The sequence below is a fragment of the Octopus bimaculoides genome, chromosome 1 (genome assembly GCF_046866305.1).
Source record: "Octopus bimaculoides isolate indiv1 chromosome 1, ASM4686630v1, whole genome shotgun sequence".
In the NCBI taxonomy this organism is placed as follows: domain Eukaryota; kingdom Metazoa; phylum Mollusca; class Cephalopoda; order Octopoda; family Octopodidae; genus Octopus; species Octopus bimaculoides.
The window spans coordinates 121,718,771-121,741,807 of record NC_142928.1 but is presented as its reverse complement, the minus strand read 5'-3'; the positions used below and the strand labels follow the sequence as shown (position 1 = coordinate 121,741,807).

The window sequence follows — 23,037 nt, the reverse complement described above, 5'->3', positions numbered from 1 at the left end:
AATGCCAGTTTGTTGCAGGGTAACCTATTTACAGCTGAGTGAACTGCAGCAATATGAAATGAAGTGTTTTGCTCAAGAACACAATGCTCTGTCAGTTTGGGAATTGAAACCAAAATTTTGTGATTATGAGTGCAACATCCTAACCACTAGGCCATGTGCCTTCACCTATTCTAAAATACAGTTGTTTATATAAACAAACAAGCAAGCATATGCATTTTCTGCAATGATTTGATAAGCGGTGCTGAGTTTTACAATTCTGTAAATAATATTTTCTTTATAAGCTTTAAAGCTTATAAGTGGTCACTGTGCATTGATTAAAGAAAATAGTCTAATTTTGGGGCATATAAGCCCTTGACAGTAAACGTGGGTTTTCGCAACAAGTGTGCTACTGTTACACCAACTGTTACACTCAGTTGTTTACATTAAAAGACAAATGTGCTTTCACATATAAAAGGACATACCCTTATGTATAGTAATAGCATCTCAAAAAATATACTCACAAAATCCCATTCTGCATCAATGTAAGGACCAATACGTAATATTACCAACAAGCCAACATCTTGAGCCGTTTTCAAAAATCCTACCAAATCATGATCCCCAGAAAACTGGTAGACTTTAGGTAAAGGCTCGTGGAAATTCCATGCTATGTAACTGAAAAAATAAAAAATAAATTAAAACAAAATATAGATTACTGCTATCATGATAATAAATTGGTATTATATATAAGTAAATCTAGATATGAGAGGAATTGGAAAATTTACATTTTTATTTCAGCAAACATCACAAATAAATAAATAAATAAACAAATAGTAAGTTTGGCAGTTCTTCTGAATGCTTCAATGATTTCACACAAACACACCATCCATTATGGTCCCCCATACATGTTCTTAATTCATCAACATTTGCCATTTCACTGTCCTGAGCAAGTTGTCCACATAGGTTAGATGTTTTCTTCCCTTGTTGATTCTTCCTTCAACTGACTACCATAAGACCAGTTGACACCCAGGTTCTTCTGTGTGCCAGACTCAATGATTAGCAACACTCATTCTTCTCTGCTGAATTTTCTCAGTCGTTTTGGGCAGATCTTGATAAAGCTGCTCATTAGTTAAATGAGCTCTCCATGTGATATTCAGAGTCATTCTTAACATTCTTGTGTAGCAGCCAAAGTCTACAAGTTTTCTAGGGATCATAATTTAATAGGGTTTTTGAAGACAGCTCAAGATGGCTTGTTGGTAATATTATGAATTGATCCTTACATTGATGTAGAATGGGATTTGTGAAAAACAAATAAATAAATAAATAAATGAATAAAAATGCTTGAAATAGCATATTTTCATATCTGATTATTTTATATTGAAAGTGTGGTGAAGACAACTATTTTATTGTGACTCAGTCCATTCAGCTGTAAATAGGCAGCATCAAAGAAAAAACCTCTGGCTCACTCACCACCAAAATTAACAACAATCAGGGAGTTTCTATGCAGTGGCTCAACCTGCTAAAAATAACAACCAAATCTCTCTCTCTCTCTCTCTCTCTCTCTCTTTCAAGTTATATGCAACCAACTTAAATAAAGGATACACAGAACAATGTGGTGCATAATATACACAGACAGGGGATATTCACAGGTGGAGTGCCTTTCATCATAGGTTTAGAAAATCAGATCTGTTCTAGGACTTAACAACAACAAGAAAATAAAGATGAGCCAATACAGGGGTTTCTATATAGCTGCTTAACAATATAACGCTCTGTATCTCCCTCATCATGTTTAACCCATATCTCAAGATCTCTGATTCCAATACAAACTTTTCACTTTAAAGCAGATGTTCTGTTTGAGGTGGCCAACTGGAGTTTGGTAGGAACTGTACAGAAGCCTACTGTGTCTACGTATACAGTGGAACCTCAATTTATGAATTTAATTCATTCCTGAAGGTTGTTTGTCACCCAAAATGTTTGTAAACTGAAACTATTTTCCCATAAGGGATTCAACAGAAAGCACAGCAACTTTGAGCAGGGATGTGCACTGAGTAAAAGCTAGACAGCATGTACATTGTGCACGCATGCGTATGCATGTATGCACACATAAGAAACTGCAGCTTCTTGAATTATTGAAGTAGCTTCTCAGTTATGAATAGTATAGATATTCTACTTAAAGTACTGAGTTCTGTTTCTTTTATTTGTATAACCAATCCTGTGTGCGTGTGTGTGTGTGTGTGTGTGCATGTGTGTGTGTGTGTACACACACATTAGTTTTAACAAACTAGTGTAGTTTTGATGCTGCTTCTTTAATATTTTCTATCTTAGCAGTTCAGCAAACAGCTTTCAATAAAATAAGTATCAGACTGAAATAAGCACTGCAGTTGATATGATCTTTTATTTCCTTGAAGGCAGTACCTGGAATAACTGCAGTTCAATGAATTAAATCAATAAAAGAATAGAAGTCAAACAACCACATAGAGGCTCTTTCTAGATCACAGGTTTACTCAAATGGGCCTGGCAAAACCAGTGTAGCTGTTGCTGCTGGATAATAAGAACAATAACAAATAAATAGAAAAAAAAACATCCTTTCATGAGCTCTGTAACATCACACATTGCTTTTCATACTTTTCATAGTCAATGATAAACAGCAACACCAGGCCAGCTTGTTATTGGCATAAATCCAATCTCATCTTATCTCACATCATCTTCATATCAGAGGTTAATTTAAACCAGTTTGCCACTTCTATCTGTAATTAGTTCATTTTTATGTAGATTTTCATTGAATTTCTAGTATACATCCTGATTATCATTCACCCAAATTCATCTCTGACTTTAAACAAATTATAGCAAGGGAGTGGTGGAGGTTTAGTAGTGATTGTAGATGTTTACTATGATAAATATCTTTGTAATTTAACATGAAATTTAGCGTAACTTCTCACTTTCATCTGTTTCATATTTGAAGTATTACATTGTATTCTTATTATTTTGCCCCCGTTTTTTAAAGGCAGGATACTGGCACAATTGTTACTCAACCAGACAAAATACTTACCAGCATTTCTTCTGGCTTTTAACATTTTTACATTCTGAGTTCAAATGTTACTGAAGTCAATTTTGTTTTTCCTCCTCTTGTACCAGTTGAGCATTGGAGGTGACGTAAACAACCTTCCCTCTCTCCTCAAAAAATTGCTGGCTTTGTGGCAAAGCTAGAATTAATTAAATTGCTCTTTGGAGGGCTACTAGTGTGCCAACCAAACAGCTGACAGGGCATTGGTTATGTCCAACAACTATATTTCATTTTTGATAAACATACTCAACTTTCACTGATTCAGTACACCAAGCAATAAGTAAGTTTCATATAGTCGTACAGACTAGAGCTATCAACAGTGTAAGTATTGTATAAAGGATGAGGGTTTCACCAGTTTCCATGAATGCACTTAAATTTTTCCATGAGCTGGTACTGAGACCAATGATTCCCAAACTGTTTATCCATGGTAAAAATATTTCACCAGACATTGTAGACAGAGTCAAAGAAAATGTATTAACTAAAGTATTTCTGTATTTTAGCCTTTGGTTAATTTAAGTATAGAGTGAATATTTCATGTTACATTCACGATGTGCCAATAACACAAACGTAAATTCATAATTTAAATTTGCTGGTAACCAAATCTATCCTCAGACCAGCTGGGGCTAATGCTGCCCTACATCACCACTATCTGGAGCAATCAACTGGTGCAACAGTTTGTTCATGTAAGTTCAGAGGTATACCTACATGATCACCTTTTGAATTAATTAGCTAGCACACTTATTTCGTCCTTTTTTGTCAACAGACATGCCCAAGTCATCCCTTTCAGATCAATCAGTGACTTAGAGCACATACTATATTAATGAGTGTTGTTAAGTTGTTTCAATGTTGTGTTAGGCAACAACCAGAACAGTTGAATGAACAGTTTACTACAACAAAAGATGAGTGAGAGTGTTACCAATTGTCTTATAGAAGACACAGCAATGATGGTAGCATACTAGGGAAACCATTTCTAGATCAGCCCTAGTATGGAGCACTAGAGTTGTTCACCAAAGGTAATGATGCTGATCATCCCACAGAAGATAGAGCAGAAATAAAAAGCAGACTAGTTGCTATGTACCAAATCAGACAAAGCTTTTATCAGATCAACATGAGCAAAAGGTATCATGAAGTAATACTAAACACAAATATGAATAGAATACAGTTACAAACTCATCATCTCTACTTCACAATCATGCCTCCAACTAACAAAGCTACAACTAGGACTGTTACAATACCTTTCACTAACAGTTTAGATCACTTCTGACTTCTTTGCATCAAAAGTAACCAACAAAAGACTTCATTCAACTACTTTTACATGTGGTACAAGCCAAACTAAATGAATAAACAAATCCTCAACTCATTTCTAACAGTTCTCATAAACAGCATGTATACAAAATGCACTGAGCATTTGTGAAAAAAAACAAAACTTTAGCAGACCATAAATGGAAAGCAAGCTGACATAAAGTTACTCAAAATATCGACTTACTCATTTTTCCCTTGGACATATCAACATAGCAGATCCTATTCTGATACAGAAAATGAAGAGGTATACCATGCTTGTGGCTCTAGCCACCAAATACAGCAATTCAGAAATTGCCAACTTCTTGAACATGGCTAGGTTTTTCATGTTCACAGGCAGGTAAGAGTTGGAACATTCTCAGCAGAGGGTGACAGGATGGTCAAGTTCATCCAAGATATTGTCAATGACAACCCCAGTAGAACAAGGAGAGTTTTGTTACCAAGCCCAAGGTGACAGACCCTTCTCTGTGATGTGGTGCACAAGGACATCAATTGCAAGTCCTATGTGATGAGAGAGGACAGTTCATGTCTAGCAAATCTAAGGGGACCTGGTAATCATATGACTTTATTTGAAATCTCTAGACTGGCACATCATTAGTGTCACTGAGAGAAGAACAGCTGACAGTCCCACAGTGCCAAGGACAATTAAGGAGCTAGTGTTGTTGGCATGGTGAATGTTATGAAGAGACCACCTGGGCCTGGTCTGTTTCTTTGAGGTATCTAGTTGAACATGTGTGTTGTTTCCCTGATAAAATTTATGTTTCTTTATGCTTGTTATTGTTGTTTTTCTCAAATATATACACTGTACATACCCTGACATACCCTGTACATACCTCCCTACATTGTACAGATGTAATATTTACATATGTGCCTATCATCCTTGTCATTTTATGTCCATTTTCTATGTTGATATACTTTCACACAAATGTATATATGTGACCTGTCCACAACCTACTTGTAAAACAGTGTGTTCATATTCATCTCAATGACACTGATTACTCAGCAACATTCACATCTTCGCACATCCACTTCTTTGAGTTTATATATGATATTCATACCTTTCAGTTTGCAAAAGTCTTCTTTTATGTGTTTATTATCCCTGTGTGATATTTCCTTGATGTCAAAATGAAAACCTCATATGTACTATCTACACTAGTCAATATAATTTGTGACAACTAGAAAGACACAGCAACCAGAAGAGAATGTGAATAAAACCTCTATCATACAATACTTCCACACTTTTGTCTTCCATGAGCTGAATTTATAATTTTCTATAAGTATTTTATTCAATAAATGAAACATGTTTATTAAGTCTATACCTAGAATTCCAGTTTGAATTCATCATGTGCTTTGAAAATAATTTCATTTTCTATTTGATAATTTCACTATGCTAGTGACACAAAAAAAGCACCCAATATACACTGTAAATTGGTTGGCATTAGAGTGAGCAGAGTCATAGAAACCAAACCAATGTAGACACTGGAGCCCACTGAATTTCTTCAACTCTTCAGATTCTTGTCAAACTGATCAATCAATGTCAGCCTGGAAAATGGACGTTAAATGATGATGATTATGTGATACATATAGCTTCAGCTTGTAGGACATTAACACATTAGAATTCTACTATGTTAACATAATGCTTATTTATTTACATTGTTTTCAATTAATCATGCATTATCTCGTTGCTTTGAGATTTCAATGATGTGCTTGTTTCTTAGAATGACATGGTAGAGTATGTGTGAGAGGCTGAATCTGGCTGGTTTGAACATAAAACAGGTAGAATATCTGGGTCTGATAAGACCAGTTTAAATACTAAAGGGTTAATGTGCTGCAGCCTATTGTTTGGAGAACCTTGAGTAGACAACAGAAGCTAGCAGTATCATTATTATCCAAGACACCTCCCTCCAACACAAAAAGAAAATGCTAATACCAGACAGCTCCTTTCTGGGTTCTAAAAACAATCAAAACCAATGCTAATGTGTTTTTCAATTTATTTTTATTGTGATAACCTTTTATGCAACATAATGTCTACAACAACCCTCAGAGGTTTTATTCTCATTATAAAAAAATCTCCTAAAGCTAACGAAAAATACTAACACTATTAAAGTATGCTGACCTTTCTCTAACATATTCTAACATATATTACTTCTATGTTAGGGTGTGTCTCCAACACGGTGATGACTGAGTCACTATTGATTTAATAATGACCAAGAAGATGCTACTGCTGCCATTAAACTAAATAAAGATGAGAATTATGGTTTTGTATTTCATTCCTCCCTGTCCTGAATGCAAACTGGAATTCAGATCTTGCCAGAGACAACTTCCTGTTTGGAATTTAAGTGACAATTAAAAAAAATCAGTGGTATGCTAGAATTGGTTCACTTAACTATAAATAAACTACAAGTTGATGTACTAAATGGTGTATATACAATTTCTCAATTAAATGAAATTTCCCTTTTTGTTGGAGAAAAATATGAACTAACACCTAGTTGTTATTGTTAGTGACTTTGAAAGAAAAAGAGAAATAATTTCAAGAAATTAAGAATCAATTTTACAAAACTGATTTACATGTTTAAGGGTGAAACTGACTTTTGCTTGCAGACAAGGGGTACAACTATGAACATGTTTTGATTTTATTGGACTTCATCAGCATAGAATTTTATACTCAAGCCTGCTTTGATCAAATGATAAGGTTTTCTATCAAGGATGTCATATGGGTGTCCACTCAACTGAACATGGAATTAGCAAGCAAAGTGGCTGATTATTATACTGGTGACACGTAAAAGCACCCACTACACTCTCTGAGTGGTTGGCGTTAGGAAGGGCATCCAGCTGTAGAAACTCTGCCAAATCAGACTGGAGCCTGGTGTTGCCATCCGGTTTCACCAGTCCTCAGTCAAATCGTCCAACCCATGCTAGCATGGAAAGCGGACGTTAAACGATGATGATGATGATGATGATGATGATGATGATGATGATGATGATGATGATGATGATGATGATGATGATGATGATGATGATGATGATGATATGTGTACCTTTAATATAATTCTGAAGGTGGCAAGCTGGCCAGAATGGTTAGCGGCATTTCATCTGTCTTTACGTGATTGATTTTTTCTAGGCATGGGCATGGCTGTATGGTAAGAAGCTTGCTTCCCAACCACATAGTTCCGGGTTCAGCCCCACTGTGTGGCACCTTGGGCAAGTGTCTTCAACTGTAGCCTTAGCCCAACCAAAGCTTTGTGAGTGGATTTGGTTGACAGAAACTGAAAGAAGCCTATTGTATATCTGTGTGTGTGTGTCTTTGCGTCTGTATTTGTCCTCAACCACTGCTTGACAACTGGTGTGTCAATTAGTATGTTTACATCTCCATAACTGAGCAGTTCAGCAAAAGATACTGATAGAATAAATACTGGCTTTTAAAACAAAAAGTATTGGAGTTGATTGAATCAGCTAAAACTTCTTCAAAGCAGTGCCCCAGCATGGCCACAATTTAATGACTGAAACTAGTAAAAGGTAAAAGATGAATCAGCATGACATAGTGTGGTGAAGTTGAAACCTTGAATTACAGGTGCAATCCATCTGACAGGCTTCTATACAGTTTCTAGCAGACTCAGTTTCACTTTCAAGGTTTGGGTCAATCCAAAGCCATGAAATAAAACAGTTGCCCATGGTGTGACACAGTGGAATGAAACCAAGGACCTTACATGGAGTTAACTTCTTAATTTCTCAGCGAAGTCTGAAAGAGAAGTGGGGGGAGGAGAAAGAGAGAGACGAAAGAGAAAGAAAGTGAAAAGGGGGAGAGAGACAGATAAAGAGGGAGAGAAAAAATGGAGAGACAGAAAGAGGGAGGAAGAGAGAGAAATATTTTAATTTACAAAGAATACAAAAAAAAGTACTCGTTAAATAAGATGTCTTTTACTTTTTACAGGTTTCAGTCGTCGGACTGCAGCCCTGCTGGAGCATCACCTTGAAAGGTTTTAGTCAAACAAATCAACCCCAGGACTTATTTTTAAAGTCTGGTATTTATTCTATCAGTCTCTTTTGCTGAATTGCTAAGTTACAAAGACATAAACAAACCAATACAGGTTGTCAAGAAGTGGGTGATGGACAAACACAGACACACACGCTCATACACACACACACACACACACACACACACACACACACACACACACACACACACACATATATATATATATATATATATATATATATATATATATATATATATATACATACACACACACATATATGACGGGCTTCAACACAGTTTCTGTCTACCAAATTCACTCAAGAGGCTTTGGTTGGCCTGGTGCTATAAAAGAAAACACTTAACCCTTTAGCATTCATATTACTGAGTGAAATGTAATGGTTATTTATCTACATTGTTTTGAATTAATCATACATTATCTTGTAGCTTTAATATTTTGATGATGTAATTGTTTATGATGAGTTGTATCGCTCTGATGAGTTGTTGTGCACTTGAGCACCATATATAAACTTTTACAGGTACAGAAGTTCTGTCAGCCGGGCCTGCCCGAGATGCACCCAGAACAATGAAACCGTTCAGCATGCCCTAGTCCAGTGCCCAAGTATTGCTGACCTATGGGTTTATGTCAAACACCTGCTGTCGTGTGCGGGACGAATCCGGCTATCAGCTGAATTCATTGTGAAGATTGCCCCCACCACCCTCTTTTGGCTAGGAGGAGCAGGCAATTTTTATTTGTCTAGTGGCTGTAGTGAAAGAGGTAGTATGGTGGACCTGTTTGAAAGGGCTTAAAGACAGACACTTTCCTCTTTGGCCAAGCCCTCATCAACTTTTTCAAGTTTCACTTGAAAAGGAAGTTGAGGATGGAGAGGGAAGTGTTGCCTTCTAGCAAGTTTGTTGAAAGGTGGGTGAATGCTGGAAGAATGGCCAGTGTGAAAAGACCAGTTCTGAGAGTGCACCTGTAAAAAAAAAAAAGAAGAGCTCTTGCCCTGTTGTTCAGGCACCCATGGCTTTTAAGGGTTTTTCCATGAGGACCTTAAAGTACCTCTCCTATTGGGAGTTTTAATTTGTTCAATGTTTTTATTACATTGTGTACACGCAAAAACCCATTGTATTGTCCTGTTTTTGTCTTTTATGTTGTTGTATGTGATTTAATGTTTTGTATGTAAGCCCTTGTGGCTAATAAAAGAATAGATTATTATTATTATTATTATTATTATAGGTGGTGAGAATCATTAGAGCACCAGGTGAAATGCTTAGTACTATTTTCCCTGTTGCTACGTTCTGAGTTCAAATTCTGCCATGGTCAACTTTGCCTTTCATCCTTTCGAGGTCAATAAAGTAAGTACCAGTGAAACACTGGGTCAATGTAATCAACTAGTCTCCTCCCAAAAAATTTCAGGTTTTGTGCATTTAGTAGAAGAGATTATCATTATCATCATCATCATCATCATCATCATCATCATTATTATTATTGTTATTGTTATTGTTATTATTATTATTATTATTATTATTATTATTAAGGCGACAAGCTGGCAGAATTGTTAGCATGCCAGGCGAAATGCTTAGAGGTATTTCGTCTGTAGCTACGTTCTGAGTTCAAATTCCGCTGAGATCGACTTTGCCTTTCATCTTTCCAGGATTGATAAAATAAGTACCAGTTGAGTACTGGGATCGATGTAATCAACTATACCCCTCCCCCAAATTTTAGGCCTAATGTCTATAGTAGAAAAGATTGGGTTTTTTTTTCTTAATGCTATTGTAGGGTAGGTGTGAGAAGCCAGATGTAGCTTTTTTACAACATAAAACAGGTAGAATAGTTTAGCTAGATATGGTCAGTTTAAATGCTAAAGAGTTAAGGTGCTGCACAGTAGAACTGAACCCAAAGCCATGTAGTTCCAAAGTGAGCTTCTTAACCAACTTTGGCTGTGCCTGCACACAGCCAAAGTTGTTGTTTTTTTTATAGTTGAAACTTCCTTTCATCAATAAATATAGATCAAATAACTCATTTAATAAGTGTTTAACATAAAACTGAATACTAACAAAAAGCAGGTTAATTTTTAATAGAGATGTATAGACATTAATTTAGTTATGTATGTATATGGGGCAGTGATATATTTTCCATAGAAAATACTATTAGCTTTGTAGCATGGTGTGAATAAAGAATCTCAGGAATAGAGTAAGGAACCATCACTATGTCTGAAACAATCTCTCAACCCCACAGACATATATAGAATTAGCAGCAGCAGCAGACCATTTTAATGTATTAATAATTACCTTAAATATGTACTTTACTGAGATCAGCTAATGGAAGGGGAGTGGAAATGATGGTAGTGGGAGATGGTAAAAAGGATATTAATGATCAGCAAAAGCAGTAGAGTGAAAAATAGGTTGCTGAAAGATTCACTGCTGCTGCTTGTATGGGGCATACACTATTTCAAGGGTTTAGTAATTGCAGCATACAAACACTATGAATGTGGAAATGCTTCAAGAAAACAATAATTGAGTTACTTAAAATGGAATGGTTGTTATTAATATTATTTCTTTGTAACACAGTGTAGGTAAAAATGCACCGGAGTCTTTAGTCATCTGTCAAGTCACAACAAGGACCTCAGACAGATAATACTTTCCTTAAAATGTGCGCTGTGCCCAATAAGGTTGCTTTTTGCAAGACATCAATCTTGCATGGGATTTCCAGTTGCTTTAAGAAGTTTTGAAGTTTCAATGGGATTAAGCCCAACGCTCCAATCACCACTGGTATCACTTTTACATTACCCTCTCACATTCCATACAGTCTTGCCATTTCCATTTTCAATTCGGAGTACTTGGTGATTTTTTCAACCTCTTTACTCACAACATTCATTTCATTTGGTATGGATACATCAATGATCTGACAGTATTTGTCTCTCTTATTCAATATGATAATATCCAGCCAATGGTTTTGATTACATGATCTGTCTGAAAATCATAGTCCCAGAGTATCATTACTTTTCCATCCTCCAGCATAATTTTACTTGGTACATGCTCATACCAGTTCTCTGTTACTTCATATTGGTATTTACAGCATAAGAGCCAATGAAGACACACACACACTTTATCGTGGCAGCGCTTGTATTCTTTTTGTGCAAGGCTCTCACATCCACTTTCCAAGTGTGTGACATTTTCCACACTCTTTCCACAGAGTCTGCATTTCTGGGTGTCAGACATTTAATAGATGTTATACTTCACTGAATTGGTAGCGAGGGCCTGGTCTTGTGCAGCAATGATCAGGCTTTCGGTGGTACGCTTCAAATCACTTTGCTCAAGCCATACGCACGATGCTGTATTATCCTTAACATCGAGCGAGATTGTTGCCAGTGCCCCTGGACTGGCTTTTGTGCGGGTGGCACATAAAAGACACCATTTCGAGCGTGGCCGTTGCCAGTACCGCCTGACTGGCCTTCGTGCGGGTGACACGTAAAAGCACCCACTACACTCTCTGAGTGGTTGGCGTTAGGAAGGGCATCCAGCTGTAGAAACTCTGCCAAATTAGATTGGAGCCTGGTGTTGCGATCCGGTTTCACCAGTCCTCAGTCAAATCGTCCAACCCATGCTAGCATGGAAAGCAGACGTTAAACGATGATGATGATGATGATGATGATGATGATCCTGTATATTCCTTTTAAACTGTCCATGCATTCTCATTTCAAGAAGGTCTTCTTTGTCTTCTCAGCTCTTTGGTTAAACTCTGCCTTGCATTTACACCCATCTCTTTTGCGGCATATTGCAGCAAGTCTTCATCACTATCAAATACTCAGCAAGCATTCTCCTTTCACTCCTTATACAATGGTCTATACTAATTAGTTCACTCTTTCTTTTCATATACAGTCTGTTTACATTTGCTTTAGGGTGTAGCACTCAATGCAGCGTCATCAACTTTCTCGTCCTTCTATCCAGTGTTGATATTTCCTCCTTAGTCCATTTGAGGATGGACGCACTATATCTGACCACTGCAACTGCCCAGATATTCATTGCAGTAATCAAATTTTTGTCATTCAGGTTGGATTTCAACACCATCTCCACCCTTTTTTGATATGTTTTGCTGACCTTGGCTTTCATTTCTCTGAATGTCATCCAGCTCCAAAATCCCTAAATATCTGAATGGGAGAAAGAGAGCCTGCCGTATGTCGACCCAATAGAGGGACCAGCTATCCGAGTTGATAGTACCAGGGTAGATAAAGCAATTAAGAGTATGAAAACCGGGAAAGCCCCCGGCCCATCAGGAATCACTGCAGAGATGCTCAAAATATCTGGCAGTGTTGGCTATAGCCTAGTCACCCGTATTACGAACCAGGTGATACACGAAGGAGTCATACCCAATGACTGGTGTAGCAGCATCATAGTCAACTGCTACAAAGGTAAAGGTGACGCTTTAGATACAAATAATTACAGAGGCATCAAGCTGTTAGATCAGGTTATGAAAGTTACAGAGAGGGTCATAGCCCAACTAATTAGGGAGCGAATCAATTTAGATGAGATGCAGTTTGGGTTCGTGCCAGGTAAAAGCACTACTGATGCCTACCTGTCTATCTGAGACAGTTGCAGGAGAAATACCTAGCTAAGGATAAACCTCTGTACCTGGCTTTCGTTGACATGGAGAAAGCCTTTGACAGGGTCCCCCGATCCCTTATCTGGTGGTCAATGAGGAAACTTGGGATAGAAGAATGGTTAGTGAGAGCTGTGCGAGCCATGTACAGAGATGCTGCCAGTAAGGTGAGGGTTGGAAATGAGTACAGCAATGAATTCCGGGTAGAGGTAGGGGTCCACCAAGGTTCCGTCCTCAGCCCCCTCTTATTTATCATAGTCCTCCAGGCAATCACAGAGGAGTTCAAGACAGGTTGCCCCTGGGAGCTCCTCTATGCTGATGACCTTGCCCTAATTGCGGAGTCACTATCAGAACTAGAGGAGAAGTTTCAGGTGTGGAAGCAAGGTCTAGAATTGAAGGGCCTTAGAGTCAACCTAGCTAAAACCAAAATCCTAATAAGTAGGAAGGTAGATAAAACACAAACCTCTTCAGGTAGATGGCCCTGCTCAGTATGTAGAAAAGGAGTAGGTAGTAACTCTATAAGATGTACCCGGTGCAAGCTATGGACACATAAGAGGTGCAGCAACATCAAAGGCAGGTTAACTAGCAAGTTAGTTTTTGTTTGTGGCAGATGTTCAGGTGCAATAAAGACTGTAAACAAACAGGAAACAACTTCTATCTCATTCCAGGGTGAAAAACTAGAGGTAGTCGATAGCTTCCGCTATCTGGGCGACCAAGTTAGTAGTGGGGGTGGGTGCGCTGAAAGTGTAGCTGCTAGAATAAGAATAGCCTGGGCAAAGTTTAGAGAGCTCTTACCCCTGCTGGCGACAAAGGGACTCTCACTCAGAGTAAAAGGCAGACTGTATGACGCATGCGTACGAACAACCATGCTACATGGCAGTGAAACATGGGCTGTAACTGCTGAGGACATACGTAAGCTCGCAAGGAATGAAGCCAGTATGCTCCGTTGGATGTGTAATGTCAATGTGAATACCCGTCAGAGTGTAAGTATCTTGAGAGAAAAGCTGAACGTTAGAAGCATCAGTTGTGGCGTGCAAGAGAGACGATTGCGCTGGTATGGACATGTGGTGAGAATGGAGGAGGATAGCTGCGTGAAAAAGTGCCACACCCTAACAGTTGAGGGAACCCGTGGAAGGGGTAGGCCCAGGAAGACCTGGGCTGAGGTGGTGAGGCAAGACCTTCGTACATTGGGCCTCACCGAGGCGATGACTACTGACCGAGACCTTTGGAAATGTGCTGTGCGTGAGAAGACCCGGCAAGCCAAGTAAGATCGTTGCCAGTGCCCCTGGACTGGTTCTTGTGCGGGTGGCACATGAGATGCACCATTTTGAGCGTGGCCGTTGCCAGTACCGCCTGACTGGCTCCTGTAGGATTTTCGAGCGAGATCGTTGCCAGTGCCCCTGGACTGGCTTCTGCGGGTGGCACATAAAAGACACCATTTCGAGCATGGCCGTTTTCGTGCGGGTGACACGTAAAAGCACCCACTACACTCTCTGAGTGGTTGGCGTTAGGAAGGGCATCCAGCTGTAGAAACTCTGCCAAATCAGACTGGAGCCTGGTGTTGCCATCCGGTTTCACCAGTCCTCAGTCAAATCGTCCAACCCATGCTAGCATGGAAAGCGGACGTTAAACGATGATGATGATGATGATGATGACTACCATCAGGTTCATCTATGGTCTCTCTTGATGGTAACTGCAATCCTCTGCAGGCTGCTTTTTTCCCTCTTTTCATATTAAGTACTGAGCATTTGGTAATCCCAAATTCCATACCGATGTCCCTACCACACTTTTGGAGTGTTTTGGTTAAGAAATCTATCTGTTTTTCAGATTTCCCAATTTCAAGTCACAATTTCAATGATGGGCCTTTCTTCCCACATCAGTAACCCATCTTAACTTTCCTAAGTGTCATTATTATGGGTATTAGTGCAATTGCAAAAAGTAATGGAAAAAATAAGTCACCTTGGAAGATTCCCCTTTTAATATTAACTTCTCCAAGGAATACATTACTTGAGTACAATTTGGTTTTCCACTCATTCATGCTATGCATCAGAAAATTTGTGATGTTGTCAGCAACTCCAAACATCTGCAGGCATTCAACAATCCAAGAATGAAGCATCACATCATATGCCTTCTTAAAGTCAATCCAAGCCATATTCATGTTTGTATGATGTTTTTTACAATGCCTCAAAACTGTTTCAGTGACCAGGTGATCCTTGATACCCTGAGAACTCTTCCTACATCCTTTTAGTACCTTTGGTAGTATTTCTTCCTGTGCCAAGAAAGTGTATGTCTTTGCCGCACATATTCCAGTGAGTATCTTCCAGATTATGTTTAGGCATGCTATGGGACGGTAGTTTCCTACAATATTCCCCCTTTCTTCTATCTTTCATTATAAGTGTTGTCCTCCCACACGGGGACTGTACCTTTCTGGACACACTCATTCAATTGGGCTGTAAGCCTTTCATGCACCGCATGGCATCTCTTCAGCCAGAAGCCATGTATCCCGTCTGGTCCAGGGGCTTTCCAGTTAGGCACTTTACCCACTTGTTTCACATCACCCGTGCTTATAGCAATATTCCTTTGTTTCTTTCCTCCTTGTAATTCTGTCTTGATATTTCCTATCCACATTGCATCCTTTTTATGCATCACATTGTTTCCCCATAATCTGCTCCAGAACTCCTTGGCTTGATTTGCATCAGGAGCAACATTTTCCCCATTATCTCCTAATGTTCAGAAGAATTACTTTGGATTATTTTTGAACAATCTGTTCTCCTCAAACTGCTTCTTTCTGTTCACAAATCTTCTGATCTTCAGACTTTTTGCCATGATCCTCTGTTTTAACTACTTTATTACTGCATCAAACCCGTTCTTCCGTATTTTATATTTCTTCTCTAATTTTTCTCAGTTTGTCTTTTTCCCATTTTTCCAGTTTCCTCTTAACCATTGCTCAATTTTTTCCTTAAATCTTGCCTTGGTCGCATTATGTCCTTTTCAATGTGTCGTTTCCACCATGGTTCTTTTGCTCCACCATTTTTTGTTCTAAGTTATAATTTCTCTTCAACAAGTAGCGCAATAGCTTGGAGAAGATTCCTTGTTTGTGCTATGTCCTCCGTCTGGATGTATGTATGACAATATTTATCTTTTGTGTTACTTTATTTATCATACTCCTATCTACCCTTCTCATATTCATAGGGATTTTTTTCTTCTGGAGCTTTCATCAAGTCGGTGAGTCATCCGTCTTTGAATTTCAAGCAATTCATTATCTAGTTGGTTCTTTTCCCCTGCATGTCCACCCACCACAGAATCAGGGTTCACTGTATAACATTCCCATTCCTCATCCTTAACAGCTCCATCACCATTCCTCTGTTCCTCCTGTCTATTCTTCTCTTTACTTTCAACTCCTACCTCTGTTTTCAACTCCGACCATCCTTTGTACCCCATCTGCAGGGTCTCTCAGACTCTCACTAATCCAAGATATTGCTGCTCCAGTTAAGTAACCCTTCCTCCTAATCACTCACTTAGTTCATTAGTTTATTTTCAGACATTGGACACATGTCCTTTTCCATCCAAAATTTCAAAGTACATTGGCCTACTCTATAACTTCTTTCCAGCTTTGCTCTTTCATGACATTCAATAAGTGTATCGTACTATTCTTTTGTTCACTTATATCTGTTTTTGCACACACCATGTATGTGATCTGTTGTGATATAACGACTGTCCAAGGCCAGATCACTGCCCTTGATGTGGGTGGTTTCGGACGTGCCAGGCGGGAAACCTTCACTATGATCGGCTATAGCTTCATTCACGCCGTTAATTCTTTCCTTGTGTTGCATCATGATTTCATGAGTCGTTTATGGGGGTCCCAAAAGAGTTGTTATTGAGATCCCATCTCTCTTTTCCTCTTTTTATTTGTATATACACGTGCACATGTATGTACATACACATATATATAAATAACATGCTTGCAGTGTGTCGCCTGCATAACCAAAGTGATTATCATTACCACCATCATTCTGCCTATAGCATTTAAAATTATCAATAATAATATGGGTCCCGGTATATTGCAGCATATCTTCATCACTATTTATCAAATAATTGGCAAGCGTTCTCCTTTCACTCCTTCTACAATGGCCTATACTAATCAGTCCTCTGCCACCATTCTTTCTTTTCATATACAGTCTGTTTATGTTTGCAGTTATTATTATTACTTATTATTACTATTATCATCACCATTATTATTATTATTATTACTACTACTACTACTACTAATACTACTAATACTAATACTACTACTACTACTACTTCCATTTCTTCTTAAAAGGTATTATTAAATGTTGTTTAGTTTCAACTTTTGTCTTGTACATGAGATAATCCTTAATATTTGAGTGTTGAAGGGAATAGTAGGAGGAAGAGTAGCAGTTTGGTGAAGAGACCAAATTCTACAGATCTGTAAATAAATTCAGCAGAAATTCTTTGACCCTGAAAGAATGAATAACAATGTTGGCCTAAGCAGGACTTGAACTTCCAACAGAGAACCAGAATAATTGTCAACACCCTACTCTAACAACTGTCAATTCACTGCCTTAACGCAAATGTTATTTACATTAAGATCTTTACAGTTAATTCAAGCACTCTGCAACAGTTGTTGCTAACTTGTTTGTTGTTGCAAATGTATTCAACAACAGCAGTTACTGACTTGTTTGCAATGATAATGCAGTGTTAGAAAAACATTTGTTGCTGACTAATCATGCAGTATTCATGCTGATAGCTAAATATACAGTGCTAGACAATAAATGGTTGCTAACTAGCTAAGCAATGTAACAATAGAATTCTTGCTAACTTGAATATGTAGTGTAATTTTATAATCATTGCAAACCAATTGTGTACAGATATAGAGTAGCTAATGCTCACTAATTACAAAGCAAATGGATCGATTGTTGCTAATTACTCAGCATAGCAGAACAGCTGATGACATCTATATATGGAAAACAAATGCAACTCTTATTGTGAAAATGTCTTTCCTCACAGACGTCACGCATCATGCACAAATAACTGGATCAACTTATCCTCATTATTACCGCAAAAAGTCCCATTAATTTATTTGTGGTATAGCTTCTTGCACAATAATTCTCTTCTCAGTACGGTTCATCTCTGGAAACAATGTAAACTTGACAATGACAACACAGATCTGAATGTCAGCATTTGCCCAATTGCCCAAGAGACAGCTTCTATTCAAACACAGACACAATATATATATATATATATATATATATATATATATATATATATATATATATATATATATATATATAAACACACAAATATATACATATACATACATATATATATATATATATATATCCATCACTTTTATATTAATCCTCCCCTATCACCTGTTGACATTTATAAATCTCTCTCCCTGCCTCTCTCTTTCTCTTCCTCCCTCTCTCTTCCTTTATTCTTTTCTGTATCACTCTTTGCCATACTTTTTATAGAAGTTAAATTCATCCCTCTTGATTATTGATTAAAACCCTTCCAAGGTTAGTTTTAAATTGTATTACTCATCAGTAGATAATCAATAAGATAACGTTTCAGATATTTGTATGACAAGTGGAGGACACAACCTAAAATTATCACAAACTGATAAATAAAAATTCATTGTTCCCAGATAAGTCTTGCAAATCCCATGAATAGAAAATCTCCAGGCGCAGGAGTGGCTGTGCGGTAAGTAGCTTGCTTACCAACCACATGGTTCCGGGTTCAGTCCCACTGCGTGGCATCTTGGGCAAGTGCCTTCTACTATAGCCTCGGGCCGACCAAAGCCTTGTGAGTGGATTTGGTAGAGGGAAACTGAAAGAAGCCCGTCGTATATATATCTATATACATGTGTGTGTGTGTGTGTTTGTGTGTCTGTGTTTGTCCCCCTAGCATTGCTTGACAACCGATGCTGGTGTGTTTATGTCCCCGTCACTTAGCGGTTCGGCAAAACAGACCAATAGAATAAGTACTAGGCCTACAAAGAATAAGTTCCCGGGGCGATTTGCTCAACTAAAGGTGGTGCTCCAGCATGGCTGCAGTCAAATGACTGAAACAAGTAAAAGAGTAAAAGAGATATTGTTTTGTTTTTTAGAATTTTAGCTATGTTATTACTGATGATGCCAGAAGTACTGATAACTACAGTGATAACCAACTTTGGGACTTGTTTACTGAGCAGTACTGCATGCATGATTCTACATCACGAAAATCAATTACCATCTTTGCTGTTGAGGTCTCAGTGATAATGTCAGTATTTTTGCCCATCAAACCTGTGCTACATTCTTTGTAGTTGTCATTATGAGATGTAATAAAATTGTTTGTGTCTGAAAGAACAACGTACATAGAAGTTAGGCAAAACTAGAACAGCTTTTGCTGAAGGCATGTTAACCAAACACACCAGCATGTTGGTCTTCAACCACACATGTCAATCATAACTGGTCGATTGTTTTATCAACTAAATGTACTCATGTGATGATGATTAATTTAGCATATGACCTCAACATCCAGGTCTCTGAAAATTGAGTCTTGGTCTTAGTTCCTCCTATACAGTTGATCTGTATATTAGGCAGCAAGATATCTCCGATAATTCTAGTTTTGAGTTTAGTTGCCTACATCTTTCCAGGTGATGCTAAGCTGCTTCAGGCCTTCTTTGAAGGAGGCACACCATGACTTCTTGAGTTTCTCTTTCTTCACCCCTCTGATCGTACCCACTATATAGCTGTTTTGGGTATTTATTCTCCTGGTAGTCAGAAAACATGACCTGCAAGTCTCCCTCTTGATTCTACCACAATCTCCTGCAGGGTTCAGAGTTTGTGATTCTGTCCCTATAAGTGATCTTGAGTATTCTGCACAGACAACATTGGTGGAATGTTTTCATCCTCTAAACCATTTTGTCAGTGATTTTTCAAGTTTCTCCTGCAAAGACTGCCTAAACTCAATGTGCAATTTTAATCAATACGAATAATCAGTTTTGAGATTTATAAAATAATTCACAAATTATCAGGTATAAATTAAGTTATATCCAGCTCTTGTATATGAAACAACAGCTGAAAATTGGATAAAAGACTTAATCCCTCAGCAGCTGTCTCTGCTGGTTACAGAGGACTACTTTAGCTATCCTTCAACTACATATAGGTCAATGTAACACATACAGTGGATGACAATGGAATTTATGTGGTAGATGATGATTTAACATATACAGTGCAGGTCAAAATCATACAAGAAAAGTTCTATAATTATTCAAGATAAAAAATACATTTGTTTTAATGGTGTGAGCAAATATGGGAATACCATTGACTTTTACAAAGCTCCTGAACTGATGTTGGAGAAGAAATAGATTTTCAAGTGCTGCTTTAGTAAGAAGCAATACATCAAAATATCATGTCATTTTCAGACTAGAAACCAATTCTGAATGTTTGCAACAGAGTGGACTATGCTAAAAGCACTTCAAAAGGTAATGGACTGGATCTATCACGGAAATCATAGCAAAAAGCTAGGGAAGAAATTTTTAACATTACACATCAAGAATTTCATTATAAAATGCATTAAAATGCGCTTAAATCAACAGGTCACATACTTCCCTATAAAATCCAAAATAACTGAAATAAATAAAATAAAATTAGGAGAAAGGGTGTAGCTAATTTGACTAACCCAATTATTTGACAGTGTATACTTTTTCATTACCCCAGAAAAACGAAATACAAAGTCCACCCTGGAGAGATCAGAACTCAAAATGTAAAGTATTATAATTTGATAACGACAACATGGAGGTTTTTGAATTGTAAGCATACTGGGTGCATAAGTCATTATTCATAGTATTGGGTCAAGATATGAATGTCAGAACATATCACTCTTCTCTAACAACATTTAAGGCCTTTCTTTGTGCAAAGAAAACATGTAAATAAAAACATACACAGCATAGAGACACACATCACCAACACAAAAGCAATAATAAATCATTCTCAGGTCTACAGAAAAGAGATGTGGGAGATATTAATACCATAAAACTATGTCATTATAGTAAATTGGTGAGATGTTAATCTCAGAGTAAATAATCATCATGCTTTTTATAATACTTTGAGCCTTGTTCTTAAGGATAGCTGAAGGCATTAAAAGGGAGGTAGGAGACATAGAGAGGATGGGGAAAATATATATTTATATATAGGAGGATCAGTATGACTGAATGTTTAAGAAGTTCGTTTCACAACCATGAGGTCCTAGGTTCAATCTGAGTACATAGCACCTTGAACAAATATTTTCTTAAGCCTTGAGTTAGCCCATATGTTGAGTGGAATTGGGTACACAGAAACTATATGGAAACTTGCTAGGTGGATTGTGTCTGTAATACTGTAACACTGAATGCTTGCAACAGAGTAGATTATGCTAAGCACCTCAAAAGCCTTGTCATACACACTGTGCGATGCTAACCTTGCCTGAGAATTATGTTACGGATACACGTTTCAAAGGAATGCTCAGCCTCTTACATGTTTACTCAGGAACAAATCATTCAGTTGATTAAACAACTGAATCTTCGCCATTAAATGATACATGTGTATGTAATTTGCATAGGTCTGCTCTATGACGATCAACCTTGAAAGGACAAACCTATGATCAAAAGATATTCCAGAAATGACCATCAACTTTATTATGCTTTCTTAGATACTGTTGCATGTACTTCCTAATTTGTCACACATGTCCTTCCCTTTTTTAAGGAAACAAGGTATGTGTTGAGAGAATTTGGCTGCAGGTTAAGTGACCATGTTGAGACTGTTGCTCATTTAACAGCTGCACTGAGCATAAAAAGCAAATATTTAAAAGTTTTCTCATTGCTTCACGGATCACAATCTGGCTGAAAATGTTATTTGAATCGGTAAAACAGTAATTGAGAATACTTGAAACAGATGTATTCCAAGAAAGACCTGGCATAACGTATTTACATCAGGTACTAAAATATGTTAGTTTTTAAATAAAAGAAAAGAGCACTGTAGCAGAATGAAAAGAAGATACACTATTGTAAAGAACTCACACAGTTAATATCTACAAAGAGAGACAGATGTTATGTGAGATAACTGATTATTTCTGTCCTCATTGTCTCATGACAGTGATGTAATCAACTGAACATTTAGTGTAAACCTCTTTGCCTAATCACGTGTTAAGGTCATCTCTACAAATTTTCTATAGAAATTAGAGCTAGCACTGATTTTGTTATGATGTTTTGTATCCAAGGCATAATAAAATCAGTGCTGGCTGTAATTTCTTCAGAAAATCTGTAGAGATGATCTTAACACATGATTTAAGAGCACTGCTAACACAGTAGTACACGGTATTGACTTATAAAAATGTTTAATATACTTTGTAGCATGTAATGGTTGCATAACGAAATACCATATGCCTCCAAGTCATTAATCTTTGTCTAATGAGGCAACAAAGGAGCTTCTTAGTGCTCACTCAGCCTACTGGAAACAGCAACTAAACAACATTCAAATATCTTAAAAGTGAACGGTATATTATAGCCTGGAAATACCCTGTCTGGAAAAAAAAAATGTCAAGATGACGCCAATGGATCTTTGATTAATAGATACCTCTGATCAAGGTTTTGCTTGATTAAGAGCTAAACACCAATAAAACACCTTCCTCATTTGGCAATTCATATATTCCATCTTTCATAGGACCTTATGCATACTACCATAAAAGCTAACACAAGAACTTCAGTGTAGTCAATCAAACTACTTCACATATACGCCAAAATTTCCTTAAATATCTTCATGATAGTCTCCTGAAATATGAAACATATGGGAAAATATCTGAAGATAAATATATTGAGAATTGAGGTTGTTTAGCTCCAGCTCAACTCAGAATCCACTTGACCAGCAGTTCTCAAACTTACTTTGATACAAAATTCATTCTTTTATCTTTCACCTTTTACTTGTTTCAGTCATTAGACTGTGGCCATGCTGGGGCACCACCTTGAAGAATTTTTAGTTGAATGAATCGACCACAGAACTTATTTTTCTTTAAGCCTGGTACTTATTCTATTAATTCCTTTTGCTGAACTGCTAAGTTACAGGGACATAAATATACCAACAC

The 23,037-nt window shown here is 37.5% G+C and overlaps 1 protein-coding gene across 5 annotated transcripts in view; it reads right to left on the bottom strand.

Moving 5' to 3' along the window:
* The window catches only part of LOC106870855 (beta-galactosidase), a 157,660-nt gene that overhangs the window by 50,319 nt on the left and 84,304 nt on the right, over nt 1-23,037 (bottom strand). For all 5 annotated transcript variants that reach the window (XM_089357188.1, XM_089357180.1, XM_089357185.1 and 2 more), the window contains one exon: nt 501-651. In XM_089357188.1, coding sequence (XP_089213314.1) covers nt 501-651 — 151 coding nt within the window. The remainder of the gene's footprint in view (nt 1-500; nt 652-23,037) is intronic.